Genomic DNA, 17923 nt, shown 5'->3' on the forward strand with positions numbered 1-17923 from the left:
TTTCTTAGTATCCGGGTGGGGATAGGACCCTTGTGAAAAAGGGCAAACATTTTGAAGATGACGAGTTGTTGACAAGTCCTGCAACGAAAGGTAGTGTTTTCATAATCCATCAGTTGCAAATAGACCCTACCTGTCCACTTGAAAGGATTTTATAAGGAAACCCTTTACTAAGGTCCACTTTGACACATATGCAAACAAATGTGACAATTCATTTCGAAAGACTTTCAGTGTCTATTTTGATGAAGCGACCTAGTAATTTTCCCGCGTCAACTAAGATATTTGATTGTGTCAAATGGATGGATGTGTTAGGAAGCCTAACCTAGACTGCAGTCATGGAAAGAAGATTAAAATCAAGAAAATATTATTGGAATGAGAGACTATAACGACCCCAAAACCAAGGTCCGTGATCAAAAACCTTATGTTGGTCCTCTAAATTTTTTAAGAGCACCACAAAGAATCTTTTTGAGCAAAAATGCAGCTTTGAATTCTGGCACTAGTTCTGGTTAACCTATTCCTGAATAGAAGATGTTGATGCCCAAAATCCATTAAAATGAAAAATAATTGCTTGTCATTCATAATCAACATACATGAAATTGGTCATGAGGTTATTCACTTCAAGAGATGGAAAGTTCACTACCTGATCCACAATGAATGTTGGCCTTGAGAGATCTTTGGGGTTCAAAAGATAAAGTCATGGATTTAGGGCAACCTTAAAGGACTTGGGTGGGGAGGAGGAGGATGCACACCATCCTTTGGCCCCACCTATTAATCTTGCGACAAACAAATAGAGGCATCTTGCACTATCCTGCACTCTTAGAGGGATTTTAGTTCTTGAAGTTACCTTCCACCATATAGGATCCAAAATTTGCTAAAGGAGACTTGTATTCAATCCCGAATTATGACACTAAGTGAAGAGACGAGATTTGAGGATTAATCTAACAGACAAAAGGAATCCCCTAAGAATGGTCTCACAAAGATCGGAAAACTCACCAGATCTAGGGTAAAAACCTCATATGGGATGCAGGAAAAACTTTGTAGCATATAAGATTTTCCTTGATTAGCTAGGTCATGTGGTTGGGTGAGTTTATTCATACCCTCCTTTGAAATCAAACTAACACCCTATGAAATTATAGATCCGTTGGTAGAGTCAAGAAAAACATTTAAATCAAACTCTCCAAGAACATTTCCATTTTTGTAAGCTTGCGAGTCCCCAATAACACCATCGATAGAAGTCGGTTCGAATGTACCAGTGGGAGATATAGGATTGGTCACGAATTCAACGACAACAATAGCGCCAAAGGCCAGCTTAAAGATAATAATGGTGGGGCTAGGGTTAGCCGCAACGACGACAGTGACATCAACACCAAAGGTTGGCTCAATAATTTGGTTCAACTTCATGACCTCTATTTGAAGCTTAGGGATATGATCAATTTCAATTGCAGGTGAAGGAACTACTAGTGCAACAACCATTTTCAGTTCCATTATGCAAGAAAATAGCATAATTACATGCAAGTTAATAAACCTTTTATTAATTTAGTTAGAACACTATGAAGACATCAAATCTATCATAAAATTTTTGTAGCTTCCCTAAAACTTTCTAATATAATCAAAGGTGGATAAATGATTAAGTCAACCGGATTCAATACAAATTTCATATCTTAAATCATTATACAAATTGAAAATAAAAATATCATCACATAAAGCACATGTTATCACTCATGCCCTTTTTCCTAACAAGCATGGAAATAATGCAAACAAATTTTGAGCATGTAGTGTAGATGGAATGGGCCTCTCTTTGCAGTTTCCTAGCAAACCCAGGTGCAAAATCGAATAAACAAATATATTAATGTGTTTCCCCTTATTATCAACTAGGGGGTATGGATAACGAGGAACAAGGAGATTTTCTAGGACATTCCCACATTTTTGGGGAAAATTGCAACAAAGAGTATAGTAATTTTCAATCACTTCCCACAAACTAAAGCCCTTCAACCTATCGAAATCATCACAGAGGAGACTATAGACAAGTCAATGCTATGGGGATATTTTGACGGGGCAACCCAGGAGGATGGAAAATAATCTGGAGGGGATTTTGTGCTCTACCTATTTGAACGACATTTTTACTGTGTAAAAATCAGTCTTGGAAATGACACAAACAATTGGGCCATGTCCATTGCTTGCAGGTCTTTGATTGCTCATGCTCTTAAGAAGGGTTGTGATAAGTTATCATTTTTTAGTGATTCAATGCTGGTGATAAATTGGGTCAATGTAGACATATATATTTGGTCAACATTGTGGAGGATATTAGATGATTGTGTCTTGATTTTGCACACTTCTCTTGCAATCACATATACAGGGAACGGAACAGGGAAGTAAGTAGGCTTTCTAAGGAAGGCCTTCTTCTAGATTGGGGGACATGACAAGTGACAAAGATTTGTGGACAGGAACATTTCGAGTTCTATCACTGACTGTACATGGATGTGGCACAATTTTTTTAAGGCTTGGGGCTAAGCTCCAAGCAATGACATGGTTCTTTTTTGCTTCATGATGCTTTTTCTTGTACCAAACATCTTTCAGATTGTTGAGAACAGTTCATAGTAGCAATGGGCCTTTCGAAAGTGTTTCTTTTATGGTGACTCTTAGTCAGAGGGTCAAACTTCCTTACTATATATATGTGTGTGTGTTTTTGCCATGCGACATTATGTGGATCAAAAATATGTGTCTTTATGGATAAATTTTGTGGCATATCATGATGTATGGTCTCTGACTAACAATTATTTTTGTTATTTTTTTTCCCCCAGGAAAAATAGTAATTTTCATTGTGATGAAAGATGCAAATTACATGCTGCATGGTTCATAGTTCATAATTCAAAAAGCTGATTAGTATAAGCCGAATCAATTCTATCATCCTAACATATAACACAAATATTTACATCATGTTAACAGAGTTTTGGAAATAGAATCCAATATATGGGTGCTGTAATGATATCAAATATGAAGATCATATGTGTTGGTGGTCCATAAGTGCCAAAAATGATCCAGAAAATATAAACAATCCTGTGTGACTGCATTTGCTTGTCGATTGTCCATGAATGGTCAATGATAATATTGGTACTGAATATAGTCGTTGACCTTTGTCATGTGCCAAGTACCAAACGTCTGTTGCGTGCCTTCTTTGGATAGTTGATCTGAAATATGGTTCCACTCCCTGTAAATGTGATGACAAGAGAGGAAGTCAAAACGTGTCTTGAGGAGCATTACTTCATCCAATAAATTTATGAGAGTGTGTGTGTGTGACTGGTGGATTGTGATGTGACCTAATCAATCATCAGTTTTGCGTCACTAGAAATTTTTAGTTTGATGCATTGTTTCTCAAGTGCAAAGAGAAGTAGGAGCTTAAGACTGTTTAATTCTGCAAAATTGTTGGTGCCTACAATTATTTTTGTTATGTATTTCGCTGGGATGGGTTATTCTAGCTCAAATTTTGACAAGACATTTGCAAAACATGAGAAATGCACTTATACAATGTATGTGCTGAATGTAATTACTTGGAAAAAAAGCACATGTTATCATTACATTTAGTGAAACCCAACGATTGAACATAATGAATCATTGCATTTGTTGAAATTTAAAGGTTGAATACAATGAATCATTACATTGGGCGAAACTTAGGGGTCGTACACAATGAATCATTGCACTCAGTGAATACAAAACAGAGTGATAGAACCCATTTCCATGATAAATAAATTTTGTTCACAAATACATGAAGGGTCATCAATAACGTGGGAAGAATTTTCTATGAATGATTTAGACATAAGACTAAATGAAGATGTCACACCACGTTATAAAAAGTGGTACAAGCGGACATGAATGAATGCATAATTTGTGAAAAATCAAACCTTTGAAGGAATAAGGACATAAGATGGATGAAGGCAATCTTCACTCATTACAATTACATAATTCCATATAATTGGCATGACAAACCTGAGACTACATTTTAAAAAAGGTTTTGAAACTTGTAAACATGGGAAGTAATGGTCATCTTACCTCCCCAGTGCAACGAGGGGTCTTATTTCATGTAGGCCAAAAGTAGAGCACCACTACTCTCCCCACCATTTTTTTTCGTAATGAAAATGTCCTAATAATGGCTCTTCATGATCAATGTGTCTCAACAATGATAGAACACGTTGTCAAAGTTACCAATTTGATACCAAACAATTGTAAATCATCATTGCGATCAAAATGTCCCAACAATGATAGACCATGTTGTTGAAGTCACCATTTTGATCCCAACCAATTGTAAATTTCACTAAAATAGATGAAAAAACACTGCAGAGATGCCCTAAGAAATGATCTTGAAATACTCGACAATGTTATGGTCTTAAAAATAGGATTATTCCAAACAACGAGGAGGAGGATAAAGTCACTCTAAACCCTCCTCCACATTCTATATCGTGCAAAACAAAATTAGAGCAAGAAAAATATAATGTTTGATAAAAAAAAATGATAAAATAAGTTAATAAAAACAAAAGATCAGTGAGATATAGACTAGTTAGTTTAAGTGAGATTTAATCCCTCTTAAATCTTAAGTTCAAATCTTATCAAAAAAAATATTGAGAAAAAACTTCAATTCTGAAAGTTACACTATCCCAAAAACATCTAATCCAAATAAAATCCCACATAATCCTAATTACTTATAACATCCCATTACTAAATAAATCATTCTTCCCAACAAAATACGAACTAACCACAACCAAATAACATTCAAACATATGCTTCAATGAATTAATAATATACACTTAAAAAAACCATAATAATATTTTTTAAAAAATCCACTGTCTCATCTAAAATCACAACCAACATAACGGAGAGAACTTGCATCCTTCCCTTTGTTTTATTTAACATCCCATTGCTAATGATCACTTTTATACCCTAAAGTGTAAAACCTATACAATATACCCTGAAATATATATGATTATGATTACAAGCTATATGATATGGAAGAAGGGATGATAGGCACACTATTATATAGTGCAATCAGGGAAGCCCTCACCAACAGTAGGGATCGAACGCAGAGGATCACCACCATTGGACACCGGCATCACATCATATAAAAACTTGTAAGTGATAGTCTCTGAACTTTGCACGGCGGTTACAACATTTGCCCAGTTCTACCCCTAAGGCAATAGTTAGCATTCAAGGTCTTCTTTTAGCGTTTAAGATACCAGGGCTGTATTTATGATTTTAGGGGATTGGATATTTGCATTTTTTGATCGTTCAGGTTTGCTGCTTTCTGGATGACTGAGATCTAGGGTTTCAGTTTAACGTAGTGTTTTCTTCTTGCTGTGTCACTGAGATCTAGGGTTTAAGTTTAAAGTAGGTTTGCTGGTAGCACTGATAAATCTCGTCTAGGGTTTGATTGTAGCACTGATAGATCTTGTTTTGTATGTTGTATGTTTTTCTTTTCAGTTATCTGAAAACATGGTTGGAACAATGCAACCGCAATTGAAAGTTCCAAATGTTGCAGACAACCCAGATGGTTGGGGGCCTCCGGATGGATTTGTTATGTTAGAAAACCAACTGCAGAATGTTCCTTATGCTCCTTTCTCAAAAAACGAGAGGGTTGGAAGGGTTGCAGATTGGACCCGTAACTATAATGCTCGGCCCAATGCGAGGAGCGGGCAAGAGAGTAGTGTTTTTGATTTTGTTTTTGATGAGGCGGACGAGGAATCATTTCGTTTGGTGGATGGAAAACCCCCGCCAAAACCCAGGTTTGGCCCCAGGTGGAGGTTCCAGCAGCAGAGGCAGCTTCCTCAAAGAAAGGATGAAGAGGTTGAGGCCAAGAAGCGGGAGGCTGAGAAGGAACGCCAGCGCCGCGATCGGTTTTACCATCAAAACAGAAACAATATGCAACGCAGGGAAGCGGCCGTGTTCAAGAGTTCTGTGGACATTCAGCCTGAGTGGACCATGCTGGATCAGATTCCATTCACCACTTTTTCCAAATTGAGTTACAGTGTTGGTGAACCGGAGGATCTAGTGATGTGTGGTGCTCTTGAATATTATGATAGGGTGTATGATCGAGTCGCACCGAAGAGCGAGAAGCGCCTGGAGCGTTTCAAGAACCGGAACTTCTTCAAGGTAACCACTACTGACGATCCTGTTATCAGGCGACTCGCAAGTGAGGATAAGGCCACTGTATTTGCTACAGATGCAATCCTGGCTACATTGATGTGTGCTCCGCGGTCTGTCTATTCATGGGACATTGTAGTTCAGAAGGTCGGCAGCAAGCTGTTCTTTGATAAGAGAGATGGGTCTCAGCTGGATTTATTGTCTGTAAATGAGACATCCCAGGAGCCTTTGCCAGAGACGAAGGAAGATATCAACTCTGCACATTCTCTGAGTGTTGAGGCGGCGTATATAAACCAGAACTTCTCACAGCAGGTCTTGATTAGAGATGGCAATAAGGTGGAGTTTGAGGAGCCCAACCCGTTTGCTTCAGAGGGAGAGGAGGTGGCATCTGTTGCATATCGGTACAGGCGCTGGAAATTGGATGAGGATGTATCACTGGTTGCAAGATGTGAAGTACACAGTGTTTTGGATTTAAGGGGCAACACACAATTCCTCACTTTGAATGCTCTCAATGAATTTGATCCGAAGTATTCTGGAGTTGATTGGCGCCAGAAACTGGAAACTCAACGAGGTGCTGTTTTGGCAACTGAGCTCAAGAATAATGCCAACAAGCTTGCAAAATGGACAGCTCAAGCTCTTCTTGCAAGTGCAGACGTTATGAAGCTGGGTTACGTGTCTCGAATTCACCCTCGTGATCACTTCAACCATGTTATTTTGAGTGTTCAGGGATACAAGCCCAAGGAATTTGCTATGCAGATTAATTTGAACACTTCGAATATGTGGGGTATTGTGAAATCGATTGTCGATCTCTGTCTAAAACTGAATGAAGGAAAATATGTCTTTGTTAAGGATCCTTCAAAGCCTCAGGTGAGAATATATGAGGTTCCTACTGATGCATTTGAGAACGATTATGTGGAGGAACCTCTTCCCGAGGAAGAGCAGGTACCCCCTCCAACAGAGGAAGAAACTGTGGCCAAGCCAAATGAAGAGAAGGATGTTGATGCAGATGTGTAGGAGCGAGCACCTTGGGCACGGTGGTCCTATTTTTAAATATGATTTAGGCTTTGATTTTGCAATACAGGTTTTTAATGGTAGAAGGCTTAGGCGAGTATTTAAGGGGACGCTTATGCGATCTCTTAGTGAGTTCTTATCCTCATTGAATGGTTCTAAGAAAGCGAATGCAAGCTTAAGCTGCAGGACCATTTGACATACTATGTGTTGTTTTGCTGCATGGTTAAAGCAGCCTCTATGTGGATGCATGTTGACAGTGCTATTTTTTCTCGTTTGAACAGACCTAATTTAAGGGATCAGAATTTTTTTGTTCAAGCTATTAGCATACTGATTTTTCTGGGAGAGACTCTTGATTGGGAAATTTTATCACTAGATTTTCTTCGCGGCACACCTTTGGAATCTACTGGTACCAACTCCATTTTATTCCTTTCATTGGGACTTAGACCCTAATTGGTTTTTTATATGCAATGTCTGTGATGCTTTCTTTTCACGCTTCTTCACAGATTTGAATGTTATAGCTAATGGAGAATTTACTGGAGTTGACTGGTTGCCGGCCTCAAACACCTCTATATTGTACTTGAAATCATAACTCATCCCGTTTCTTGTAATTTTATGTTAGTAGTACTTGTACTCATCTATGGACAAATGGAATCTGTTTAATACTATCTCGAATAGGAACTGCATCAGATGGATGTTAACTCTTCTTTTTTGAATTGAAAGCTTGAAGTTGTATATCTCGAACAAATGGAATCTGTTTAATACTATCTCAAATAGGAACTGCATCCGATGGATGTTAACTCTTCTTTTTTGAATTGAAAGCTTGAAGTTGTATATCTCGAACAAACACATGTATTTGTTTTTTAGGGCAAATATTATATCAATATTGTATGTAAATTGAAAAAAGGCATATTATGGACCGAAATAGGCACCAAGAGTCAGTCAGGTATACAAAGGTTGGTCAATATTTCAGAAAGAAAAGAATGGGGAAAAGTGTTTCATATTCTAATATTTACATGGAGAATGATAGCAAAAATGAGATTGCTTATATCAATCTATACGTAGATGATTTAATGATCAGAGGTAATAGCAGGAACGAATAAAGTTATTTCAAGCATTTAGCATAAAGGATCTTCGAGTATCTTATTTTCACTTGGGTATTGTGTTGTTCTGAAATGGCTTTCTTGATGTAGGTCTTCTATGAAAATCTCGATTGAGTACTTGAGGGTTCGAGTGACTGTTATGCAGTAGGAGTTCGTGTTAAAAGAAAACAGTGTTATACTTACCCAGCACTATATTGCTTGATTTTGTTCCATCAGGTGTGAAATATCAAATAATCTCTGGAGTCATTTGTTATTTTTTCCTTTTTTTTATTGCATGGATCTTATAACAAATTTAGATAGCTTGTTGGATTAATCAAAGTTTAATGGGTGGTGGTATCTGATTTAAATGGAAGTCTTCATTTAGGCTTTTGCAAGGCAGGGAAGCTTGATTTCCATCATGCAGGCTTAAAATCATTCCTTGAATGATGTTAATCTGAGTTGAGCTTTCATAGGCAATACAATGACAAACATGGTTTTGAAGGACATATGCTCTTTCTTTCTCATGCTTCTGCTTTGTGTCCATTTCATGATTGATTGATCAACTTGTCCTTTTCATAATTGGTGTATTGGATGGCTAGTATAAGTTGTACTCCCTTTGAATGATGATGCATCTTTTTGTAGTGCAAGTTGAAGATTATCTTAAATGGTAGCGGATTTATTTGTGTTTGATCACTTTCTAGAGTGAAGAATGATTGATTGAGTAATTTAAGTAACTCTATTTGACAAAGAGTGATTGGTTTAATGGCAAGACCCATTCCCATACCATCAAATTCATTGGCATAATTATATGGTGAAAGGAACACTTAATCACTAACGTCTTGGGATGCCGTCCACACCCTCTTGAGTGAAACCACCTCTTGGGATCTTGCTCACACCCTCTTGAGTGAAACCACCTGCTGGGATTTTGCTCACACCCTCTTGAGTGAAACCACCACCTGCAAAGCCAACCACATTCTCGTGAGGTCATAAATGCCTTTGCATTACTGTTAATGTGACAATTTGAAAATATCCCGTAGTTCCTCTAGTATGACAAGCTTGCTGAATACAATGATGCACCAAGACGTGCCAAGGGGCATCTCCTTCTAGTGTTCGTACCTCTCATTTGGTGGGAAGGGCCATCCCTTAGGCTTTTACATTAGGAAGGTCCAAACCCTCTTGAGCTTGGGGTGCATATGTCACAAGCCATCAAAGGGGGAGCCCTTTTGTCCCTCTTTGTTTGACCCAAAGAGAGCATCAAAGCACATGCTTGAGGCCTTTATAAACTGATTGAGAAGGGAAAGACATGACAAGTAATACGAATGTCTTGTTGCTAAGATTATGTTTGCAATTGTAATTCTCCTAAGAAGTTGCAAGTTGAGAATGGAACAAGCAAGAGAAATTTGCATGTAAAAAGAGATGCCCAAATATCAAATTATGACCCCAGATTCCGTATCTTAATTCAACTAGTATTCTGAGTTTGAAGTGCTATGATTAGGGGGCATATGCAATGGATGACCATGCACTCTCTGATTCCATTTTCAACACCTAAAGCATAAACAAAAAATTGAGAAGATTCTCGTCTTATGAAAACCTAGCGGTAACCACACAAAGGATGAGATTGAAATTTGATAGAGATATGAAGTTGGAAGGAAGATATTTTGGAGTAACTCCTCTCCTTTCTCATTTGTTTGCTTGCTTTCTTTATCCATCTAGGAACCCTACCAAGGTTATTGAATACATTTATCAAGCTATAGTTGATCTTGTTGGTGAAGGTGCTCACTTGAAGACCCCTTCTTGTGGGGTCTTGGTCTTCACAGTTTATTTTGATTAGATAGACTACTATATTTGCCCCTCTTGACCCTATTCTATTCATCCTAATTCCTAGATAAAACTGATCAAATTTAAAGAGGGGTTTTCTTCTTGACCACATAAGCCTTTGTTGGATAAAACACTTCTTTTATCCAATCAACCACCAAAATTACAAAGTACCAAAATAAATTTTTCCTTTTTGGTACATGAAGAAATTTAATTAGAAACATTGAAAAGATCTTAGGTTAGATTTCTTTTCTAGTCTAATGTTAAGTTAATTGCTTATTTCATTTACCAAATTAGCTTAAGTTAGTGTTTGATATTTTTTTCTATCTTGAAACCCTAAAAGGCGAATTGGCCCCTAGGATTGTGCATCGAAAGTTTATTTTATCATTTTTTGGGTTGTTTTCACTGCATATGTAAATTTGGAAATTGCATAAAAAGTTGAAAAGCTAGTCTATGTAATGTCCCCAATTTATTAATTGGCTAAGGGATGATGGAGTATGCTATCCAACCCCAAAGGGAGAAAACCCAATTTTCCAATTTTTGGGGCAACATTAGGTGAATTTTAGGTCAGCAGGGGCAAAATATCCCAAATTAGGGGTTGCATTGCCACCCCTCACGTTTGAGAAACCCCATGGGGAATTTGTGATAGTCCCACCCATGGTTCTCTCATAAAACACATTGTAAATATTTTTGCAAATATGTGAAATTTAAAAAGGGGATCGAGTTGAAGGGACACGGATTTCAGAGCTGGGGAGGATGCTTGCTTGGGGTGTTGTGGTTTCTTGTCCATAGAAAGAAACCTAAATTGCAGGACAACCATTAAAGAGTGGTTGGTGCATGAATTCAAGGGACTGGTTTTGGAATTAAATGGGTTGCAAGAGAAAGTACTCAGACCCATGTTGCTTGAAAAACAACAACAAGAAAAGAGGATGAGAGATTTATGAAGGGGCGACGCATTGCAGGGAAACAAGGACGCAACAGTAAATGTTGGTTGAGAAGGATGCCAAGCCAACAAGCACGAGGAAAAAAGAGAATCCTTGTAAAACAAGGAAAAAGGATAGCAACAGGAATTCATTGGGGGGCACCCATTTGAACCCATGCATGCAAGAGGTAGACAGAGAAGGCAGGGGAGGGAGCATCCAACGAGAGCAATCAGCAAGCAGCATAGAAGAGAGGAGAAGAGACAAGAAGACAAGAAAAGGGGATTGGTTCTCTGGTTCCCTAGAGGCTGTGGGATGAGTTGCTAGTCTCTGGAGCCCTATAATAGCCTGGGAAGATGCCAATCTTGGAGCAACAACAAAGGAAAACCTAACTGAAGACCTTTGGTTACTGCATTACTATTACAGTGGATTTTGGACTCCCTAGAAGGGGGTGAATCACTGTGGGTGCACTTAGGGGTGAGTTAAAGTACCTCTGGACTCCCTATGTTGACAAAAGAAGTGGAAGTCAGCTGGTGGGATTGAGGAAGGAGATCCTTTGGAGTCCTTATTTCAGTTGGTAGTTGGTATTCAAGGCCCTTAAGCAAGCATCCCCCTGTGGCTGCAACTGTCTATGGTTGGGTGGAGAGTCCTTGTCCCTGACTTAGTTGCCCTGCAAATTCAAAGATAAGTATCTGCTTATCCTATTTATCTATTGATGAATCATGATGCTTTTCTAACTGTAATAGTTCTAGATTTTGGAACTGTATTAGTGCTGTTAATGCTTGAACATGTGGTTACACCTCTATGGGGATATGACAATGATGGATATGTTAAATATATTTGTGTGTGTGTTGTTACTCTGAAACGAATGACATTGGTAAATAAAATAAGCAAGCATGAGCTTTTGAACTGGAAATAAAATGTTGTGTGAATAGCTTGCTGGTGTTGATCACAGAATATTTGAAGCACAATTGTGTAATAAACCACATGATAATAAGGACTAAGCCATAACGCTGAGTTGAACTTTGTTTTGCATGAAATGTTAAATTGTGTGGGAAACAACACTTAAATAAATAATATACAGGAATTAGGTCATGTTATAGGCTGTAGAAGAAGCCATGAGAACTTGGAATGAAACTTGGAAACCGTAGGCTCAGAGGCCCTTTTTATTAATATGAAACAGTTACATGGAAGATCACCTGCTTAGCAGGGTCTGCATTCGCTTGAGTTGCAAGCTACTATGCCGCACAGCAAGCGTTACATTAACGTTGAAGGGTTTGTTTCCCTTGCGGCCGTTTGAACCCCATACGCTTTACGCAAATGGCCTCTCAGCCATGTATCAACAGTGCCTGGATATCTTTTCTTAGCACCCTAGTGTTGCTGGTTAGGCACCTGAAGGCTCTGTGTAGCGCCATAGAGACGCTTGCAGGCTTGACATAGATTCTGGCACCATTGGCGTGTGGTAGGCGAGGTGGGAACCTTTTAGGAGTTCACGCCAAGCTTGTGGTAGGTAAGGGCCGTAGGAGCGCCTATTCCGTCATGCCTGGAATTCCCTGTTTGAGCATGGGGAATGCAAGCAGGCCATGAACCCATTGGAGAATCTATTGCTCGAGCTCAGGAGGGTAGCACCACAGAATGCCTAAATGAATTGTCGACGTTGGCGTAGAGCCTTGGTGTTCATCTAGAGGTTTATCGGATCTCTGAGCCAAAGCCCTGGTCGAAACGACCGACTCAAGGAAAACTTCCGAATTCAAGCTTCTGTGATCCATATTGAACAACTAAGAAAATACTTTTGGTAGTAATCACATAGTAGAAGTTTTGCTGACGCGTTTCGAACCATCTAGTGTGGTTCATCGTTAGGACAAGATGAAGAGGCAAATCTTGGCATCAGATTAAATAGAGAGCAATGCAGAGAACCTTTAATGGCCATAATAAACGACTAGTTTTCGAAAAATAATATTTTAATATATAACATCAATTAATAAGATCAAGGAAAACTATGTAGAAGCGAAACCTGTTGTTGGGGTGATCGCGAAGATCCCCATCTGAAACATTGATAAGGCAGGGTTGAAATCCCTTAGGTGAAGCATCACAGAGAATGAGAGAAGAAAAAACTTGTTGTAGCGTAACCTTGATCTTATAAGAAGGAACAGGGTAACCTTATCCTAACGCTGATCAAACCCAATGTTGTTAAAAGCGCGATCGGGATTAAATCGGCGCCGGGAATAAAGCGGAAAAAATCGGCAAAAGCGGGAAAAAAGCGGAAAAAAGCGGGAAAAAAGCGTTTGGCACAAAAATATTCATTTTTTTTTCATTTTTTTTCAATTTTTTTAATATCTAAACCATCTACAACATAAAATAAATACATTGACACATAAATATGATAAAAAAACTAATATATAATATGTTTAATATCATTTCTAGCGCTAAAATCACACATAACATTGAATCATGTCCTGAATAGTAAGTCCTGAGTCCCAACTCAGCCTCAAAATATCAACAAAAAATATGATAATGTATCTCATCATGTCATAATGTCATATACAATAAAATGAAAGTCTAATCCTATTGATTTCCTCTGCCCCTCTTGCGAGAAAATGGCACAACTTTCTCTTTCCCTCTAGATGTAGAAGCTGGTGCCTGTGCTGGTGGAAATGGCAGTGGAGTTTGACGTGCTCTAGAAGCTGAAGAACTAGTAGTAGCAGCTACAGGAGGCTGAGGTAGACGGAGACCACGTCCTCTACTGGTGGTAGTGGTAGCTCGGGTAGGCGGTGTCACCTCCTCCTCCTGCTCCTCCTCCTCCACCTGCTCCTCCTCCTCCTCCTGCTCCTGCTCCTCCTCCTCCTCCCCCTCCTCCTCCCCCTCATCCTGCATTAACCAATCATCAGTGGGATCCATGAGAGGCCTCTCGGTCTCAACCCTCCATTCAGCAGTGGTGTCAATCCCATCCAATGAGATGGCTTCCGTATCAGGTGTCCTCTCTAGTTGTCTCACCCACAATCGAAGATTGTAGTAGACATAGACCATGTCATTAAGTCTATGGGACTCCAACCTGTACAAAGTTCATGAAATAATAATTAATAATTAATATTATAAAAAAAATATTGTTTAAAACTTTAATGAATTCAAAAATTTATTTGGAAATTTGCAATATTTTAAATGTTTAAGTGTTAACCTATTGCGCTTCTTGTTGTGTATTTTTTCAAATACACTCCAATTGCGCTCACATCCTGAGGAGCTGCATGTTTGGCTGAGGATGCGTACGGCAAGCTTTTGCAAAAGGGGTACTCTGCCACCATACATCTTCCACCATGCGTCTACAACAAAATTACAAATAAAATTTTAAATAAACATAAGAAAAAAATGGAATTTGAAGAGACAATGAAATTTGAAACAAAGTTACAAAGTACAAACTAAAAAATACCTGGCATTTTAATCGTCCTATCAGTGACAACCATCTCAAAGCCAAATGTGCCACCTGACATCTTATATGTCTCAATTTGTCTAGAGATCTTTATACGTTGTTCTGGAGATCTCACCATCTTCTGGACACAGGTTAATAATCCTTCCACGACCTCAGCATCAAAATCAAACCCACATGCATAAGAAAATGCAGGGTTCAGGAAAAGCCCAGCAGCATGAATGGGACGATGGAGTGTGTTGTTCCATCGCTCATCAATCACTTCCCATAGAAGGAGTTGTCTCTGAAACCCATCATCTCCCTTATCATCATAGTAGGACCGAATGGCTTCTTTGGCCCTGTCCATGGCTTCATACAAATAGCCCATTGCGGGCTTCTCACCATCAACCAACCGAAGAACCTTTACCAAAGGTTCAGTAACAGCGCACACCTCCTGCACTCCCGCCCAGAAGTCTTCCTGGTATGAAACTAGTCTGCACACGGCCTCTCCTTCTGGTTTGCGGCTCATTGACGAAGCACGCCACTCCTCTGAAAGAAACATTCTCTTCAAATCCCACATAGAATTCAAGAGGGATTGAAGAGATATGAAACTCGTCGCAAACCGTGTAATGGCGGGGCGCACCAACTCTTTGTTGTTGGTGCATTTTCTCATCAAGCTAAGCACAGATGTGTGATTGTAAATAAATTTTGTGATGCTTTTTGATGAGTCAACAATATCTTTGACAAAGGGAATTTTCCCTATGTCCTCTAACATCAAATCAATACAATGGGCAGCACAAAGTGTCCAAAATAAAGTAGGATGCCTGTCCATAAGCATTCTACCAGCAGCAACATAATTTGCAGCATTGTCCGTTATGACTTGGACAACATTTTCTGCACCCACCTCCAAAATAAACACATCCAGCAAATCACATAAAGTTCTTGCATCTTTGATTTGATGAGTTGCATCAATAGATTTGATAAACATAGTCCCCTTGGGACAACTAACCAAGAAGTTTAAAAGGGTTCTCCCCTTTTGGTCAGTCCAACCATCTGACATAACAGTGCATCCTGTTTGTGCCCATGATGCCCTAAAATCCTCCAATCTTTGGGTGCAGTCACGCTTTTCCTCTTGAAGAATCCGGCCTCTGAAATCATGAAGAGAAGGGATTTTGTACCCCGGGCCAACACTGGCAATAGCATCAACAGTAGGTTGGAAAAATGGATTATTCCTTACAATGCTGAAAGGAATATCACTCCAGAGGAGAAATTTTGCCATCAACCTATCAGCTTGTTCTTTTTCAGTTCTTTTTAGCATTGAACCGATAGTTGGTTGTGAACCAGGTGTGGTTCGAGGAACAAAAAATGATGATGCAGCTACCGGATTGACTGACGCTGCAGTAGAACCAGTGCCACTTGGCCCACTTCCTTCAGCTGACCTTTTTAGTTGCCTTTTGAGTTCTTCTTTGGCCTCTCTAGTGTGCTCTAATTCTCCCAATGCTCTCATGGCTCTTTGGATAATTTCAGGATTTGTATTTATACAGGGCCCCACATCACGTCCAGGGATTTGTGCAAGGTGGAACTTCAACCTGTACACCCCCCCGAATATCTCCTTTCCACACAACTTGCAATTCAAGTTTTGTCTATCATTCGGAGCTTTAGGTTCACCATATTCCCAGAAAGGATCCAATTTCCTTGGCATGTTTGTTTTTGAATTTTGAATTTGCAAACCTATGGAAAAATAAGGATTAGGAAATAGGAATTTAGGATTACAAATTACAATTTAGCATTTACAAAATTACAAGTTACAAATTTACAAAATCCCAAGTTACCCAACCAAATGGCAAATGCCAAAAAACAATGAAAATAAAAAAACATAAACAATGTTTAAAAAAAATGAAAAAAAAAAAAAAAAAATTGGTTCCCATAGTCATACCAAGTTACCCATCCCAAATCAATGAAAAATTACAAAAAAATCTTTAAAAACAATGAACATTGAAAACAAATGGTGCCCATATGAAATTTCTCAACCAAAAACAATGAAAAACAAAGTTTATAACAAGGAAAACAAAAAAAATTTAATCTACATACCGTTTTTATGGACAAATTGGTGATCTTGTCTTGGATTTCTCCTAAAACCACTTGGATTCGCTCCCAAACCCTTCAGCTCTCCTCCACAAGGCGTCTCCTCCTCCTCCGCGCGGCGAAAGTCAGAAATGACTAATAAAAAATCGATTTTCATAACTTAAAGCCCGCTGCCCCGCGCCTCGGCGCTTTTTTCAATAAAAATCGCGATTTTTTCGGAAAAAATCGTTATAAAAAAAAGCCCGCGATTTTTTGGGATAAAAATCGCGATTTAAGCGGGATAGTGATAAAATCGCGATTTTTTGAAAAAATCGCGATTTTATCGCGATTTTAACAACACTGATCAAACCCTTGCCGCGACGACCTTCCACTGACGCGACCTGATTCCCCTCTAATGCGATTTGTCGTGTGGGAACCGACGTGGCCCAGAGGTGGGAGCCTGGAAAGTTTTTCCCGGATATTTCTAGGGGCGCAAGCAAAGAGAGTTGGGTTAGAGTGACGGGATGATGTGACATGATGACATGCGCTTAACAATCTTGCTATTGGCTGGAGGGTTGGCCCATTGCCCACATAAGTTCAGATGCCTAGCCCGGAAGAAATAAAAGAAGGCGTAATGGAGGATGTCGAGCAAAGCCTTGTGGGATGACATATAGGAGGCATGTGGCCGGTTGTGCACAGTTGATGGGGTGTTATTGGTCGACACTGGCCCACTTGCTGAGTCAATTGACGAATTCACCCGAAAGATTAAAGTGGGAGGCAATTGAAAAGCGTTGGGAGTAAACTAGCAGGACGACGTAAGTCATGCCACGCAGGCAGTACATGCATATCTGGTTGGTGGAGAAGGGTTCCGCTAGCCAAGTTAGCCCAACGACATGACCCCAGAAAAATAAAGAGGAGCTGCAAAGGAGGATTTGTGGTAAAGGAAGCGGGATGATGGACCGGCTGTGTTGGCCAAACACACAAGCTTGATAGTGTTCTCGTTCGTGGGAGGAGGACCCACAACCAGGTCAGCCGCTGTTGTGCCTATGGAGTAATGAGGCGGTGTCGTAAAGAAAGGCGTCGGGTTAATATGACTAGGGTGACGAGAGCAGAGATGGTGGCGGCTGCATTTGGCAGACAGACTTAGGGCCTACTAGGAGGCGGCACGTAAACCCAAAATTGAGAGCTCGACGGGTTACCAAGCGCGCAATTGGGAACCGTTGAGAGAGGGTAAGCAAGGGGATGTGTCCAGTGGGACCCACCCGGAAAGCATTTGGCTAATGCAAAGAGCGGAGGCCGTAGGGTTTTTCCAGGCATAACAAATGTATGTATATGTGTGTGTTTATATATAAATATGGAACTATTAACGCAACAAATAAACAAATATATATATATATATATATATATATATATATAATGTTAATTTTTCTTAGGGCTATATTGTTCTTTGCTTTGACAATTGCATTTCATTATTTCCGTATTAAATTCACCCCACAACATCATAACAT

General features: G+C 39.4%; 2 protein-coding genes across 6 annotated transcripts in view; both read left to right on the forward strand.

Moving 5' to 3' along the window:
• Positions 1-4987: 4987 nt before the first annotated feature.
• Positions 4988-7452, forward strand: LOC149171134 (eukaryotic translation initiation factor 3 subunit D-like). Of its 4 annotated transcripts, none has more exons than XM_089424027.1 (2): positions 4988-5117; positions 5467-7452. In XM_089424027.1, the coding sequence occupies exon 2, from the start codon at positions 5479-5481 to the stop codon at positions 7138-7140; it is 1662 nt and encodes a 553-aa protein (XP_089280153.1). In that variant the 5' UTR covers positions 4988-5117; positions 5467-5478; the 3' UTR covers positions 7141-7452. The 4 variants fall into 4 exon arrangements, with proteins under 4 accessions (XP_089280153.1, XP_089280151.1, XP_089280152.1 ...); XM_089424025.1 differs by having other exon boundaries at positions 5081-5198; XM_089424026.1 differs by lacking the exon at positions 4988-5117 and adding an exon at positions 5143-5278.
• LOC149171135 (uncharacterized) overlaps positions 7357-17923 on the forward strand; it is a 207739-nt gene continuing 197172 nt past the window's right edge. The window contains exons 1-3 of one of the 2 annotated variants that reach the window (XR_016259010.1): positions 7357-7543; positions 7641-7710; positions 8328-8453. Coding sequence is in view for 1 of the 2 variants with exons in the window: in XM_089424029.1 (XP_089280155.1) it covers positions 7357-7543; positions 7641-7710; positions 8328-8385 (315 nt within the window). In the remaining variant the exon portion in view is untranslated. Of the gene's footprint in view, positions 7544-7640; positions 7711-8327; positions 8467-17923 lie in introns of those variants that run through there. The other variant, XM_089424029.1, reaches the window with a different exon arrangement.

Source organism: Pinus tabuliformis, chromosome 4_2 (genome assembly GCF_031772625.1).
Source record: "Pinus tabuliformis cultivar Carrire ecotype Pingquan chromosome 4_2, CPIR1, whole genome shotgun sequence".
In the NCBI taxonomy this organism is placed as follows: domain Eukaryota; kingdom Viridiplantae; phylum Streptophyta; class Pinopsida; order Pinales; family Pinaceae; genus Pinus; species Pinus tabuliformis.

Excerpts from the sequence above, each read along its gene's own strand:
- LOC149171134 (XM_089424027.1), top strand. The coding sequence starts at position 5,479 with ATGGTTGGAACAATGCAACCGCAATTGAAAGTTCCAAATGTTGCAGAC.